The 16811-nt window shown below is 39.1% G+C and overlaps 1 protein-coding gene across 2 annotated transcripts in view; it reads left to right on the plus strand.

Annotated features, from left to right (window-relative positions):
- Fat4 (FAT atypical cadherin 4) overlaps positions 1-16811 on the plus strand; it is a 129255-nt gene that overhangs the window by 60111 nt on the left and 52333 nt on the right. For both annotated transcript variants that reach the window (XM_031376677.1, XM_031376676.1), the window contains exons 4-7: positions 5599-5860; positions 6220-6570; positions 11607-12529; positions 13401-13575. In XM_031376677.1, coding sequence (XP_031232537.1) covers positions 5599-5860; positions 6220-6570; positions 11607-12529; positions 13401-13575 — 1711 coding nt within the window. The remainder of the gene's footprint in view (positions 1-5598; positions 5861-6219; positions 6571-11606; positions 12530-13400; positions 13576-16811) is intronic.

Below are 16811 nucleotides of genomic sequence, written 5' to 3' on the forward strand. Positions count from 1 at the left end.
CAGAAATCCGCCTGCCTCTGCCTCCCAAGTGCTGGGATTAAAGGCGTGTGCCACCACCGCCCGTCTTTATTCTTACATTTTCCTCATTTATTTTCACTTTCATAGCAGCCAAGTATCTATTTTTTATTTTATTTGTGATTGGAAGCAAACTAATAATTTAAAAGTAACAATATTTAAGGTAACCTTAAAGTCTTTATATTTTTAATAATTATATACTTTTATATAAATTAACATTTTGTTATATTTATTTCAGGTTGTCGTGCAGAAAACTAGTGAGTTTTTCAATTTATTGGCATGTACACATTTCATACCTATTGGGAAATGTGAAATTTGGACACAATATAGATTATCATTCTTTGTATTTTATTGTAAGTGAAGACTTACAATAGCCATTCTACAAAAATCGCATGGAAGGTTATATAATTTACATTTTCCCACATAAAATCTCTTTGTTTGCTTTCTCCTTAGTGAAAGGTCTAATTAATGCTCTGCCATTGAGGGGAAACCCTTCTTAAACATTAGGAAACCCTCTCATCTTCCTTTAGCCAGACCCCACACAGAACTGACTTTCTACCCTTAACTCTAGGAATTTCTAAACATCTGATTTTTTTAAGCTATGGTTAAATGGTCCATAGATTCACTTATTTAACACTTAATAAGTAGGTATTGGTTTTCTCCCCTCAACTCCAGGACTGTCTGAACATCTGATATTTTTTAAAATATGATTAAATGGTTCATAGAATCACTTATTAAACACTGAAAAAGTAGGTAGAACAAGGCTGCATGGGATGATGCTCACCTTTAAACTAGAGGCAGAGGCAGGTGGATTTTTGTGAGTTGGAGGTCAGTTGGCTATACCCGGTGAATGCCAGGCATCAGGACTAGATAGTTAGACCCTGTTTCAAAAATACAAAATTAAAAAAGTAAAGGAATAATAGTTTAATTAATTAATTAATAACAGACTAGTCCTTACAGCCAATTTAGAAATATAATAGCCTAGTCAGTTAATTTTGCAAAAATTAGTAAAAGGGAATTGAATAGAATGTACATTTTTAGATAATTGTATTTCTCCTCTCGAATCCATTTGGTGCTTTTCGTTGGTGCTATCTCATTTGTTTAGAGAAATATTAATACTGATACCCAGATCAGTGATTACTAGACTGAACATCTGCCCTGTGCATCATGTGTAACATTTGATGAAGTTTAGCAAATATTTCACTTTATTAAAGTTAATACAACATATTTAGCTGTATCCACTTATGAAATCTTATGAATTCCAATTTCAATATAACAGCAACATGAATATCATACAATTGAGTAGGATAATCAGCACCGAATGGCCATAATTGCATTTTAGGAAGCGAGAAATAAAACTCGTGTGTTTGGAGTGTTTTGTTCTAATGACTTTAGAAGGGCGAAGCAATAGCTATGTTCATTTTAATAAATATTTTATTGGTATGGATGTTGACTCTGCGGAATTATAAGATTAATATGGGATTTCTCAACCCAGATTATAGTGGACTGCAGATAAATTGTATATGGAAATTTGATTGTTTTAATCAGCTACAACTCTCCTAAGAACTGCCCTCTCGGGACTGTTAGATCCATTGTTAATTATTACCTAGAGATGCTTCCCTTTCAATAGCACATGCTGCTGACATGGGTGTTGTGCTGTGTGCATAATCTGTTTCTCTTTGTGGCTTTCTCAAGCGGATGAGGCTCATGCCCAGCCGCTTTATGCTAGTATCTGAGATTTGTAGTTACAATGACATTTGAGGAAGAGGAGGGCATTCCTTACCTTTTTAGTTATTTACACCTGAATTGGTTTTCATACTCCTCATTTTTTTATTTTTGTTGAGAGTTGGTTTCTAGATTTAACACTTAAGTAAGGCATGATCATGTAAACATCCCACTTTACAAAGACATGAAGATGTCAAATGTGTGAGCATCCTATTCAGGGTCAGGCAGGGTGAAGGTGAAAGGAGTAAAGGAGAAATAGTGGGGGAGGGGGTTGTTAGCAGGTCAAGATGGGAGAGGGAAATGCTCAGGGAGAAGACTGGGGTACTTGCAGACACAAGGTGTGTGTTTGTGTGTGTGTGTGTGTGTGTGTGTGTGCATTAGAAAAAGCAGGATGTGTCAGAGAGTTTAAATTAGTAATCCACCAAAAGTCTGAAGCCTGCTTTAGGACTGTTCCTTATTTTGATGAAGCCCAATGTGATTCTATCCTCTTTCCACAACCCTTTTCTTAATAATGGGAGGTTCCCATGGCACAGAGAATTTCAACTCTTGTTGTGGGGAACTGGCATTTCTTTGACCCTGTATCAAACAGAATGGTCACACAAGCTCCCGATGGGATTCACATATTTGCCTTTTTCCCCTGAGTTGTTTGTGATGGGTTCATATTAATTATTTTTTGATAACCCCTTGCTCTCCTGGCTTTGCTTGCTCAGCCCCACACCTCTTAGTTGGAGTGGAAACAACTCATTTGAATGTTTCCTGTTCTCTGAGGTCCTTGCTGTGTTTTTCTTTCTTCCTCTGTTTTATCAGAACAGGGTTGAGATGTAAGGTGCCCCTTTTACTCTGCAATGACACAGGACGTTGTTGTGTTACTGTGGAGAAATGAGTGGCTTCAAAGTGCTGAGTATGCAGATATTGCTGGGAAATTCTATCAACTTACTGTTTTATAGTCTCTATCCTTTTTGTTTAATTAATGTAACTGGGAAGTAGTCATGTGTTAGGGAAACTGCAGGGCACAGAGAAAAGGGCTCTGTGTCAGAAGATGCCATTCTCCAGTCATCAAGTCTGCATGCTAAGGACAGCTCAGAACATTCAAAGATTCAGTTGTTGAAAACAGCACCTGGGGTTGGGAAACTCAGTTGCATGCTATTGTTATTTACTCTGGAATGCTCCACAGGGCTCTCTCCTGCAGCTCAGGGATAAGGCTTTAATGGCCTGCCCTCATTTGACAGGATTGGGGTGTTAAACAAACACACTTTGCAAAACCCCCACATTTTAGCCAAGCCACTTGACCAGACTTTTCAGCTATTCATGAGTAAATAGCTGTTTGAAAGGGGAACAGATTGCTGTGTGGACTCCATTGATCTTCTTCAGGTGCTTTCAAGAGAACAACTACCATTTGAAGGATATTGTTTATCACCGTGAGTCATTTTGTAGACTGGGTTTTTTCTAAGAACAGAATCCTTTGTATAAGGGTTTCAAAATTTTCCCGTATCTTTGAATTCTCTTGGCTTCCTAGTATTATTTTGATAGTCCAGAATAGAGTGTAGCCAGTGGCTAAGGCATCATTAAAGTAGTAGAGTTCTTTGTGAAATAGAATACTCCAGAATGTGGGAAGAACAGCAGTGAACAAATGCTTTTGGGATGTTTTTGTTCAACCATAAGATTACAGTGAATATGTTAGATACAGGCGGATACAGAGAGAGAAAGTGTCAAACTCTCATGTCATCTTGTATTAAGTTATGGGAGGTTTTGAGGTGCCCTCTTTATTAAAATTTAAGACTGGCTTTGGGAATATAAAAAGCTCATGGAGACTGACTAACATAAATTTAGAATGCGGGTGTTCTTGCCTCAGGCTGTTGAAGCACATCTCTGCACATTCAGGAAAACAGAAACACACACAATAAAAATCATCAAAACATCACACGGAAAAGAAGTACAGGTGCTTTGGATCCAGTCAGTCAGCTTTTTATTACCACACAACACTTTATTTTCTGCCTGCTAATGTTGGTGAGAGTTCTTTGAATAGTTTAACGAATCAATTTCTGGATAGTCACAGTGAGACAAGGCAAATTTGTTTCCAGTACCTCTGCTTAAATGAAAACAGGTTTGTCAATTCAAGCATGCTAGCAATCCTTACACCTTGTAGTTGAGGGCCGTGATTGGGAGGAGATATTTGATGTCATAGATAGATAACTCTTCTGTCTAGATTGAACTTACTTGTGGACCACCACATCATCAAGTCCTTCTCTTAAATGATGAAGAAACAGATCAACTAGCATTTTCCTACATCTTCTATTCCTCAAGGACCACTCTAAGTTTTAAAATGTCCATTAACCAATTTAGTCCTCAAAACAGCCCTGTTTGGCAGGTCATCTCCTAACCTTGACTGGTAAATGGTACCAGGCTGAAGAGGAAACTGGTTTCAGTTCCTTTGCATACTAGGGGAGAAGAATTGAAGAATTGATTTTCAGGCTTTTCTTGTGTTTGTTATTTGAGATTCTTCCTATTGTTTCCATTGTTCCTCTCCATAGGGGGGCAGGGATCTGAGTTCCCCCAAGTTTTTGGCACTTGTTGCTTCTTGTGGAATAGAATGTAATTTCTCTGTTAGGTCTGAGGTGGCATATTCCTGTAGTGTTGCTTGAACCTCCATGGCACTTGGTGACACTGCACTTTTTTTTTTTTTGACACACCTGCTGCCTTTTCTAACCTCTTTGCAGAGATGGCTACATGAGTCCTTAGTTTTTATTAGATCAGTGAATCTTTTTGCTCTCTGGGTATTTTGGGAATTAATCTATCATGTGTATAGTTTGCCCCCACAACTGCTGGTTCCTTCATAGCCTAGAAGCCTTTCCACGTGATATCACCTCACTTACCACTTTGTGGTGGTCTTGTCACCTGCATTTTTTTTCCTGTCATGATTGTGAATTGATCAGCAAGACCAACACTCTCAGGAAGAGAGACATTTGAGTCTGGACAGAGACTTAGACTTTCTGGTTTAGGAGTTCACCTACTTTTGAGGAGCATGTGAGATGGCTGCTCCTTTTGACATGTGAACACTCAGTTTTCCAATACCTTTGAGTGAAAAGCTTATTCTTTATAGTTGTATAGGGATCAGTTGACTATTCCCATGGATTCTCTTCTGAGTTTCCTACTCTGCTCTGTTATGGATACAGATAGGAACACAGCTTCATTATTGTAGCTTTGAAGTATAGTTTGAAATCAGGAGGAGTGATGTCTCCTACTTTCTTCTTTTTTGACATTCTCATTTAGATCTTCTGTGTTTCTACACGACTTTTAAAATAGTGTTGTTTTCTGTTTACTGAGTTATTTTGATTTTTGTGTATGTGTGTGAACACATGTTAGTTTATGTGTACCACATGAGATTGTGGAAGCCAGAAGATGGCCTCAGATCACCCGGAACTGGAGTTAACAGGCATTTGTGAGTCTTAATTTGGGTGCTGGGAATGGAACCTGGGTCCTCTGTAAAAGAAGCACATGCTCTTAATTGCAGAGCCATCTCTCCAGTCCCCTCTGTTATTTTCTATTTCTATAAATGGTCATGAGTAGTTAGAAAGAGACCCTGTAGATTGCTGCAGATGGTGTGGGCCTAGTAGTCATGTAGAGCCATCTAGTACATGAGCTCAGATGAATTTTCTATTTCATCCATGATTTTTATTTCCCAGGGCATAAATCCTTCCTTCCTTTGTTTAATTTATATACTCTGACCTCTTGAAATTGTATATTGTTACACACAGTTAGAGCCTCAGAGCCTCCCTTTGTCAAATTCTCTTTCACTGAACACAACAAGAAGCAGTGTTCTTGACTCCCACTGTTCACCTATGTGATCTTTATCCTCAGGGTGCCAATGCTCTGGTCACATATGCTCTCATTAGTGGAGCTGATGATAGCTTCCGGATTGACCCTGAATCTGGAGACCTGATAGCTACCAAGAGGCTGGACAGGGAGCACAGGTCCAAGTACTCATTGCTGGTTCGTGCCGACGATGGCCTCCAGTCCTCAGACATGAGGATAAACATCACCATCAGCGATGTGAATGACCACACCCCCAGATTCTCCAGGCCAGTGTACTCTTTCGACATCCCAGAAGACACAACCCCTGGTAGGTGACATATCCTGAGATGTGTTTGCAAGATAACCTTTAATAGTAATGATGGACTCTTCTGTTTTTTTTTTTTTTCTTTAAGTGGTGAGGAGTGTTTACCACTTGTTTACCTCATCCGTTAACCCTTGCAGTGCAGCCTCAGCTTCGTGGCATGTCTGACATGGCCCCTGAGTCGTGATTTAAAGGGATGGTTGTTTCAGTCTAGAAGTCAGCAGAACACCATGCTCTTGTTTTACAGTGACCTTTTACTTAAAATATTTGACTGTGAGAACACACACTTGGTCTCAGTCTATACATTTAGAAATACTCAATGCCCCTCATTCCATTAATTTAAACTTGGCTTGTCATTCTTGCAGGTTCCCTGGTGGCAGCCATTTTAGCAACAGATGATGACTCTGGTGTGAATGGAGAGATCAGCTATGTGGTGGAGGAGGACGATGGGGATAGTGTGTTCTTCCTGAATCCCGTTACTGGTGTCTTCAACCTGACCAGAGCCTTGGACTACGAAACACAGCAGTATTTCATACTCACGGTCCGCGCTGAGGACGGCGGGGGACAGTTTACTACCATCCGAGCTTACTTCAATATTCTTGATGTCAACGACAATCCACCTGTCTTCAGCATGAGCTCCTATAGCACATCCTTAATGGAAAATCTGCCTCTCGGATCCACCGTCCTTGTGTTTAATGTCACCGATGCAGATGATGGTATGTCGTTTCTGTGATGTACTTACATACTCCACTAAAGTTGAGTGCCTATTTTGCATGCATTCAATATTAATATTATATGATTAACTACATTATTCATATTTGTTTATAAACGGTATTCAATCAAGGTGGAAATTTGAGTTTTGATTTAACTGTAGAGGATTTTTTTAAAAAAAGTCAAGCAATTTGTCATATAATTTTAACTATACACACAATATGTAATATGTTTTTATATACTATACAAATTTTACCTTTCATTTTGCCCTAAATACTTTAGCAGCATTTTAGTTTAGTAATTTAGTGGTCAGAATAAAGATTTGTTCTGAGCTTGTTTTAGATAAAAATATTATATATATGCATTTGTATAAATATAGCATTCAAACTTTTAAATATAATTTTTATTATATTTATTAATTTACTTGGTGTGTCTATGGGTGTATGGATGCATATGCCATGGTGTGTGTGGAGGTCAGAGGACAACTTGCAAAGTTGAATCTCTCCTTCTACGATGTGGATCCTGTGGAAGGCAAATCAACTTCACATTAACCTGTTCAGCCATCTTGCCAGCTCATATGTAACTTAAACTTTGAAAAAAATAAAATTTTGAAGACAGGAGAAAAAAGTCTTAAAGAAAAATACTATATAATGAATAACTAAATTATATATTATCAGATGAAAATAATATTTTCACAAAAATATATTGGCAATAATATTATTATTGGAATAATATTTTGGCAAGATCCATTGCCTGGAATGGCTGAATTTGTTTTGCCTATAATATAAAATAAAGTTAAGAATTTTAAAAAAGATTTATTTTATTTTAATTTTTGTATGTGTTTGTGAGTGTGTATGTGTGCATGTGTTTGTGTGGGTGTATTGCTCTATGTGATTGCATGTATGGAGGACACAGCTTAGGTTCTGCTGTCATTGTGTAGGCTTGCCCACCTTATTTTATGAAACAGAGTCTCTCGCTGGCCTGAAGTTTGTCAGGTATGCTTGACAGTCTGGCCGTGGGTTTCCAGATTCCACCAGTCTCTGGTCCCCAGCATGGAAATTGCAAATGTGTGCCACCATGCCTAGCATTTTTATGTTAGTTTGGGGGATTGAACACCAGAGCTTATGCTGTAGTCCTGGGGCCCACTTTCTATGCTAAAAGCATTTCTGTCTGGTATGTACATGGGTTATGATCTGTTGATACCCAGTGTATCCCCTGGAGTAAGTTTAATTTACCCTCAGAACATTAAATGTAAAAATGATTAAGAAGAGTGCACTTAATGTTTCAAATTTGCTGGAATGACCCCTGCACAAGCAGTCACAGAGATACAGTAATTGTAAGCACCGAGTCTTTTTTAAAAAGGGTGTTTCCCCCTTTAATTGTGCTGGTTAAAATTGTAAAAGTTTCAAGCTACATTTAGCCATTGTTTAGCCTGAATACTTTTATCAGTGTCATTTCCTGTACCTTGGCTTAAAATAGAGGACACAGTTCCTATTCCTTTGGATTTGGAGGATAATGATAAGAATGACCTTGTTTGTAAGAACACCAACACAATTACAGCAACCACTTCCCATGTGTCTATGAGCTATGAATGCTAGCAAGACGCTGAAATTTACCAGATTCTTCTTAGCATCTGCTCAGAAAGTTCCTGATGGGTCACACTGCCATCTTCTACACAAACAAATGTTCTAGGCGAGTGACTGCACCATTTTGAGTTGTCTATGCACACATTCAGAGTTTAAACTTTAGGTTGGTTATATAATCTCAACAATAAGGAAAGTCTTACATTATTGCTAAGGCTTAAGTCATAGCTATATTGATATAAGTGTGTCTATGAATATTGCTAGAAAGTATTGCATGGAACACAATTTATAGTTTAGGATTATGGTGCCAATATGTCAGATTACTGTTCTCTTACCATCCTGGAAGCAACGCATGCATGAGGCATGATGGTCATAAAAGGATGTTCAGATAGTGACACAACTGTCACTGTTTCTGAATGAGTGTGCTCATTGATTCTTGGTGCATGGTATAGACTGAATGAAGGCCCAACCTTATAGTCCAGTTCCCTCATGACTTTGTTGAAAGTGCTTTGTGAAGATGAGTGATAATGACCGGTACTGTATATTTTAGTCATGTCACAGGTGAGCAAATACTAGCCTTTAACATACCTAAGGCAACATTTATAAATTGCAATTAAATGCACACATTCATATTGCAGCCAAGGTTATAGTCTCAAAATTTGTTTCATTATTTTTATTTTATTTTATTTTATGTATTTATTTTTGGGAATAAAGTATACACCAAATGCCAATATTATATAATCATAATCAAACACGCACACACGCTCATTCACAACTATACACACACCCCACCTCAACTGCACACACAGCTTTGTGCATCTGCATAACTCATTGCAATCAAGCTCTCAAGAAAAATCATAGAACTGCATGACTTCCAACAAGTTGAGCTTGAATGGTTGGAAAAACAACCCAGATTCAATGTAGTTTTCCACTGGACTGTAGAAGCCCACCAAATAAAAATTTTAACATTTTACTCAAAATTAAGAAAAAGTATGTGTTTCCTGTTTTTCTGCTCTGATATTTGCTGCAAGAAACAGGAGGGGAAATGGTTAGGTCTTTGTAATTTTCCCAATGGTGTCAGTGTTGAGAGGGGTTCTGAGCCCTTCTGGGGTGCATTTTCTAGGTATAAATTTCAAGGCCAAGGTTGCTTTATTAATTCGACTCTTTGGAGGGAGACATCCCCTTTCAAGTGAAACTCAGTGTAACACTGTTGATTCTAGTTCTGAGGTAAGACCTATTTTTTGCCTTAAAACATTCCATGAAATAACAGATACCTTATTGTTTCAAAGATCATAGTTATCTCTGGTTTGTTTTAAGTGGCATTGCCTAACTTATTTGTGATTATAAATTAAGTATAAATATATTTATTTATAGTGATAGTTGAAGGTTTACATTTTAGTTCCCCTGCCCTTTTCCCTTCAAAAAAGGCCATGAGCTTTGTGACCTTGTCTCTTTCTTCTCCATAGTTTAATATTTACCACAAGGGCCACGAGGATGCTTAGATCCATGACAGCAGGCTGGAATGGCTCCCAGTTCAGCTGATTTGTGTGGATCCCATAGGTCTCCACTGAAGTCATGTAGAATGTTATTGCTGTTTCTAATTTCCATTGGTCTTGGCTGGGAACAATTTTGTATGTTCACATAGAACCAAGTTTTTCATGGACAGTCTTGAGTGTTGCTTTGACTCCTATGTGTTGGTGGTAGCTATGGATCTCAATAAGAAGAAGAATTTCACATTTTCTTCTGACTTTAGGAGACACAAAAACATACTTATTAAAATAGACTTTATGTAAAAAGTACTCCTGATATATTCAACTAAATTTAAATTTTTATAACAAAGTAGGTAGAACTTTTTGCAAACCTGGGTAGGTGTAAGACATGGTGAAACATACAGTTGACATGCTTTCATTCCTGCAGGTAGATTGGTGTGTGGTGCCTAAGCTTCAATTGTTCATATTTTCCTTGATGTTCAAGCCCCTAAGCTTGTAAACTCTGCTTAATTCATCCCAGAGTAGTCTTCAGTAAAGTGTTCCAATGAATGACCACAAGGCACAGTTTGTCTCTAAAGATTTGTGCATCAAAGTATGCACAAGTTAGATCAGTACATTAGTGCCTGACTTTGCCTTCTGTGTGTGATTTCTTGGTATCAGCATGTGGAGAAAGGAAGAGAGAGAGAGAGAGGGAGAGAGAGAGAGAGAGAGAGAGAGAGAGAGAGAGAGAGAGAGAGAGAGAGAGAGAGAGAGAGAGAGAACCCTTCAAGTTACAGGGACAGACTATGCTAGAGAAGGAAATTCTATTACCTGGGTAATTTGCCTCAAAGGGGACTAGAGCATCAAGAATAGTAAAAGCAAACATGTACTCAAGTGTTTTCAGACCCAGAGGAACATCTTTCACTAGAAAACATTAGCAAACTATTGTAGGAGATTCTTAGCAAAGAGCAGACATTGTTTCTGCTAGGTAGGACTCAGAAGGCTCAAGAGTTACTATGAGACGGGAGAACAGGCCTGACATTGTGAGCTAGTGGAGACACTGTTCTGAGGCAGGAAATCTACCCTTTGACTGTTTTTGTTGTTTACCTAGAAACTCCCTCTCAATGAAGTTTTAAAACACATTGGCAAATATACTTTCCTTGCTATCTTCACTCTAGTCTTTTCTGCAACTTTTAAAAATAGTTGGCAATTTGTTTTAGTTAAATGATGATATGCTTTTTAGGGACAAAAGATATTATCTAAACACGAGCCACTGACACCATGACCCTTCTGCCTGCGCCCTTTCCTGTATAGCTTTATTGCTAACCGTCCCTTTATGGACTACTCTTTCAAACGTTTGAATGTGCATAGAGCCTGAGAGGAGCTGTTTCCTTACAGTACATTGCTTGGCCAGATGCATAATAGGAATTAAAAGTATTTATTAGTTCTGACAAGAAATGTAAAAGGAGACTTTAAGCATCCATGACTAATGTCCTACATCAGAACATTTTATTACCCTTCTCTGAAAACTGGTGTCGGCCTCAATAAATTACTGAAGTTATAAATGTTTAGCTAATAATATAGAGAGTGGCATTTGTAGTGTTGGGCTCCAGGGAGTTATGTGATAGAAACAAAGAAAAGTTTAGAAAAATATCTGCTTTCTGGAACCCTTTCCTCCTCTTCACTTTGGTAATTTAACATTTCAACGTTGCAGTAAATTAACACACCCTGTATGGATCATTTGTACACCAGATTGTAAATGCCTTTCAGATCAAAAGCCCAAAGGAAGCAAAATGTCGTGTGTGCAGTATTTCTAAGTGCATATCTACAAGTAAATCATCCACAATCACCTTGAATGATTCATGTGCAATCAGAAAATCATGATGGTGTGTAACGTGTCAGAAATGCTCTACATAGCAGAACCTTCTTGTAGCTTAGTTTACCATCTCACCTGTTCAATAAACTTAACTTTTTCTCTTTCACTTCTAGGTGTCAACTCTCAACTGTCCTACAGCATTGCCTCAGGTGACAGTCTTGGGCAGTTTGCTGTGGATAAGCATGGAGTCCTCAAATCTCTCAAAGCTTTGGACCGGGAAAGCCAGTCCTTCTACAACCTGGTCATTCAGGTCCATGACTTGCCCCAGCCTCCTGCCTCCAGGTTTACAAGCACAGCCCAAGTCTCCATCATCTTGTTAGATGTCAATGATAACCCACCTATGTTTCTTTCCCCCAAGTTGACATACATTCCAGAAAACACACCCATTGATACTGTTGTCTTTAAGGCTCAAGCGACAGACCCAGACAGTGGCCCTAACAGCTATATTGAGTATACTCTACTGAACCCTTCGGGAAACAAGTTCAGCATTGGGACTATTGATGGTGAGGTGCATCTTACTGGAGAGCTGGACAGAGAGGAAGTTTCCAATTACAGCCTAACAGTGGTCGCCACAGATAAAGGGCAACCACCTCTGTCGTCCTCTACCGAGGTTGTGGTTATGGTCCTTGACATCAATGATAACAACCCTGTTTTTGCTCAGGCTATGTACCGAGTGCAGATTAAAGAGAATACACTCACTGGCACAGATATAATCCAAGTGTCTGCAACAGACAATGATGAAGGCACCAACGGGCAGGTTCGCTATGGCATCGTGGGTGGAAACACACATCAAGAGTTCAGAATCGACTCAGTGACAGGAGCCATCACAGTGGCTAAGTCTTTGGACAGAGAGATGACCCCTGCTTACACTTTAACTGTTCAAGCCACGGATCGGGGCAGTAGCCCTAGAACGGATTCCTGCACGGTCACTATCACTTTACTTGACATGAATGATTTTGTCCCTGTATTTGAGCTGTCTCCATACTCTGTGAATGTTCCTGAAAATTTAGGGACGTTGCCCAGAACCATTCTTCAGGTCAGTATACTTAAACACAGCAGAGTGTATATACCATTAAGACCTCAGACCAAAATGTTTCCTTCGTGAAAGTTGTTTAGGATCTTCTTTACCCTCTCATTGTCAGGGGGAGATAGATGCAGATATAGAAAGCCTTGAAAATCAAGGTTTACAAGCATCATGCCTGAGACTTCTGCTCTTTGCATATGCTCATTTTGCACACATTTAATCATTTGAGTATTTTAAAATTGTGCTTTTCTATGAGAATGGTAGCCACATATAAGACAATGTTAAAATTTGGATTTGGAAGAGTTGATTTCAAATACTGTTCTACCTTCCCTCTTTACATACAAAAAAGATTAAAAAACATAATATACATTTTTGGGAAGCCTTCTACATATCCTACGCATTGGTTTATGCATAGATTTCTTCAAATACGTCTGCATAGTACATACTATTATTTACTGCTTTAATTACAACCTTGTTGGATTTATTGTTTTTTGTATATGCCCTAACAGTGTACATGCCATACATGTACATATATGTGGGCACATATACATGGGCTATATACATACATGTACATAGCCCACATGTGTGTATGTACATGTTGCATGTGTGCACCATATGTGCCTGGTGCTCAAGGAAGCCAGCAAATTGCATCCAATCCCCTAGAATGGGAGTTACAAATGTTTATGAGTACCACATATGTGCTGGGGACTGAATCTGGGCCCTCTGCAAGAGCAGCCAGTGCTCTTATCCACTGAGATATCTATCTATGCCTTTACCCCTTGAAGCACTCTCTCCACCCTCGTCGCCTGTTATCTCTCAGCTGGCCCACACGCTTCACATGTTAGATGACTCACTATACTCCCATGACTCTTCTCCCCTGTAGGTGGTGGCAAGAGATGATGATCAAGGACCAAATAGCCAGCTCTCATATGTTTTGCTTGGTGGAAATGAAGACAATGCTTTTGCCCTCACAGCCAGTGGTGAGCTTCGGGTGACCCAGAGTCTGGACCGGGAAGCAAGAGATCACTTCGTCCTGGTTGTCACAGCTGCTGATGCAGGTGTGTTCTTACCACTTTGCTCAGTTGTGAGTCAGATCCTCAGTAGAAAATGAATATAGTTTTATTTATTACTGAATCACATGTTTTGTTTTCTTTGTTTTTGTTTTTGAGACAAGCTTTCTCTGGCTGTCCTGGAACTTACTCTGTAGACAAGGCTGGCCTCGAACTCAGAAATCCACCTGCCTCTGCCTCCCAAGTGCTGGGATTAAAGGCATGCGTTACTACCACCCGGCCCCTGAATCACATGTTTATTGAATTTTACTAATGCTTGGAATAGTCCCTGATTTACATTGAGTATAGCTAATGAGATTTCAGTGGTAAATGGTAAGAGTCTCCCCATTGAGGTGCAGCTTCTGCATAGGAAAATTTCCTTGCCCTGAAAGTTACCTGAGTATCTATGAGTGTGGCCTTTTACTACTACACACAGAGTAAGGGTCATTTTTACTGTGAAACATTTTTATATTAATATGGCATGCTAAAATTCTTGTTGAATGCTATGTTCCATGTAATCAGAGTGTTTCAAGGTCCCATTTAAACACCAGTATGGGATTTTGAGATTATAGCTAATGACATATTCCAAGGACTGTGCCTCTCATCTTTAATTGAGCACTCTCCTCCCTTAAAGCCTATCTTTTCTTCCTAGCCTCTCTCCTTCTCAGAACTTTGTGGAGAAAAGTAATATCCCTTCTATTTCTATGTTACATTATATGCACAATTTTTAATCCCAAGGAAGAGGAACAGAGTGCAGTGCATCAGCCACATCCAACTTAATCCAAATTAATCTGAGACCTGCGCATTATGGCCACGTCAGCATTCGTTATAGCCCTCAGGCTCTAGATGTATGCATGCTTCCAGAAAACCAACGGAAATTGGCTTTATAAACCAGTCAAGGTGCCTGATGAGGTTGAATTCAGGAGAAACTGGAAGAGAGTTAGATTTTAGACCCAAGGTTTTATTGCTAAAATATTCCAGCCTCAGCTGTCATCACTCATTAGAACTGGAAGCATGTGGTCAACCCCAGACACTCACAAACACAAATATGGTTTGTGGAAAGGAAGTAGCAAGAGCAGAAACGGAATGGAGGAACTAAGTCCCTTAAAGCATACATAAAATTTACAGCACCAGGAAGGGGTCCCAGTGGTGTTGGGCATTCTGGGGTGTGGGAGGTGAGAAGGATTTAGAGGTACAGTGGAGGGTGATCTGTGATGGGCAGGGCACAACACACAGAGAGTCCTGGCAGGTAACTCTGACTTTGGAGTGTTCCGAGTCAAGAAGAATGGCTGGAAAAGACCTTCCAACTTTAGCTAGATTATCTTTCCCTCTAAGAATTCCTAATGAAATCTGTGGGCTGGGCAGCAAATGAAGTGATATTGGGTAGAAAAGGGGGTGTTGTTATTTTTTTTATAGCCACCCCTGTTAATTATTACAAAGTTCTATAGAGGTTAGTCTTTTCAGCATAGGATTTTTTTTTTTTGTTACCATCTTTATTCATCATTGTCCATCATTAGGATGAGAACATTTAATACTTTGGTGAGTGTCTCATAGCCAGTGAATTGTAAAGTCAGAACCGAGATGCCCTCAGAGCTTGGGGTACTGTAAGACTTTAGTGTTTGTTTGGAAAAGGAGGATTTGGAGAAAGTATTCACTCCCAAGTCATCTGGCAGATAATTAGCCAGATCACAGCCAGCACCCAGAAGGAGAGAATTTTGAATTCAAATCACTCTTGTTTGAATTCTGGTTTCTCCATCATCTGGGTGATGATGTATCATCTTTCACTACCTTAGTATCTTCTGCAAAATGGTATAATGATGTCTTAGTTTTGATTCCATGGCTGTGCTAAAATACTTTGAAAAAAATGAGGGGAAAGGGTGTGTGTATCTCGTAATACCAAGTGATAAGCCCTCACTGTGCAGAGGCCAGGGTGGCAGAAAGTCCACCCTGGTCACATCACATCTACAGTCCAGAGCAGAGGACAGTGTACAAATACATGCATGTGTGCATTCAACCTTATCTCTCATGTTTCTTCAGTCCATGGCTGAGCCTATAAAATGCTATGGCCAACACACATTCCAGATGGATCATTGGTCTTCATTAACCCAATTAAGAAAATACCTTATAAGCATGCACACAAGGCAACATAATCCAGATGGTTTCTCAGTGAGACTCCCTTTTCAGATGATTTTGGATTATGTTGAGTTGACAACAATGGACCATCACAAAGAGTAAATAAAAAGTTCTTCTTGTGAGGTGTAGTCATATTCTATTTGTTAAGCTCCTCAGTTTTATTCCAAATCCTGCAGTATAAATAAAAATTTAATAGTAATTTCCCAGTGAAGACCCTCAGTGTCACTACTATACCCACAGAAAGAAAAGCAAATATTGTGTTAAAATCTATGCCTAGTAAATTCAGTTGTCAACTTGACATATATAGCCTGGAGTCATCTGAGTGAGTCTCAATTTGAGAATTACCCAGATCAAATTGGCCTATGACCATGTCCGCTCAGAATTGTCTCAATTTTTGATTGATGTGAGAGGGTTCAGGCCACTCTTAGGCAGTGCCACTACTAAAAATGTAGTCTGGATGTTATAGGAAAGCAGAATGAGCAACCCATAAGGAACGAGCCAGTGAGCATCATTCGTTTGTGGTCTTTTGTTCATTTCCTGCCTTCAAGTTCCTACTTTGAGTTCCTGCCCTGAATCCCCTCAGTGACAGACTATTACCTTCAAGTATAAGCTGAATAAACCCTTTTGTCTGTCAAGTTGTTTCTGCTCATGTTTATCTGGACAATAAAAAGCAAACTGAAATATTTCACTAGAATATTTTCAAGCTATTGACAGTCCTGTCCTTGATGACCACAGCCTGTGCCGAAATAACTTCCACACATACTTATTTATTTATCTTACATTTTAAAAAAAATTTATACTTGAGTGTTCTATTTATCTCAACCTCTTTCCCCATACTCCCTCCTCTGTTCCATTCACTCACTCTCAAATTAACGGCCTCTTCTTTAAATATTATTCTCATACATATGTGCGACTGTATTCTCACTGAATCCATTCAGTGTTGCTCATATGTGCATGTGTTTGGGGCTGACCAATCTGGCATAGGATAACCTGGTAGGGTACTGATCCCCGGAGAAGACTGATACTTTCTTTCTCAACCATCTTTCATTGTCTGTAGCTATTCATCTAAGGGAGGGGCCTTGTGAGATTTGTCCCACCCATGTTATAATATT

This window comes from Mastomys coucha, unplaced genomic scaffold, assembly GCF_008632895.1.
Source record: "Mastomys coucha isolate ucsf_1 unplaced genomic scaffold, UCSF_Mcou_1 pScaffold17, whole genome shotgun sequence".
NCBI classification, from domain to species: domain Eukaryota; kingdom Metazoa; phylum Chordata; class Mammalia; order Rodentia; family Muridae; genus Mastomys; species Mastomys coucha.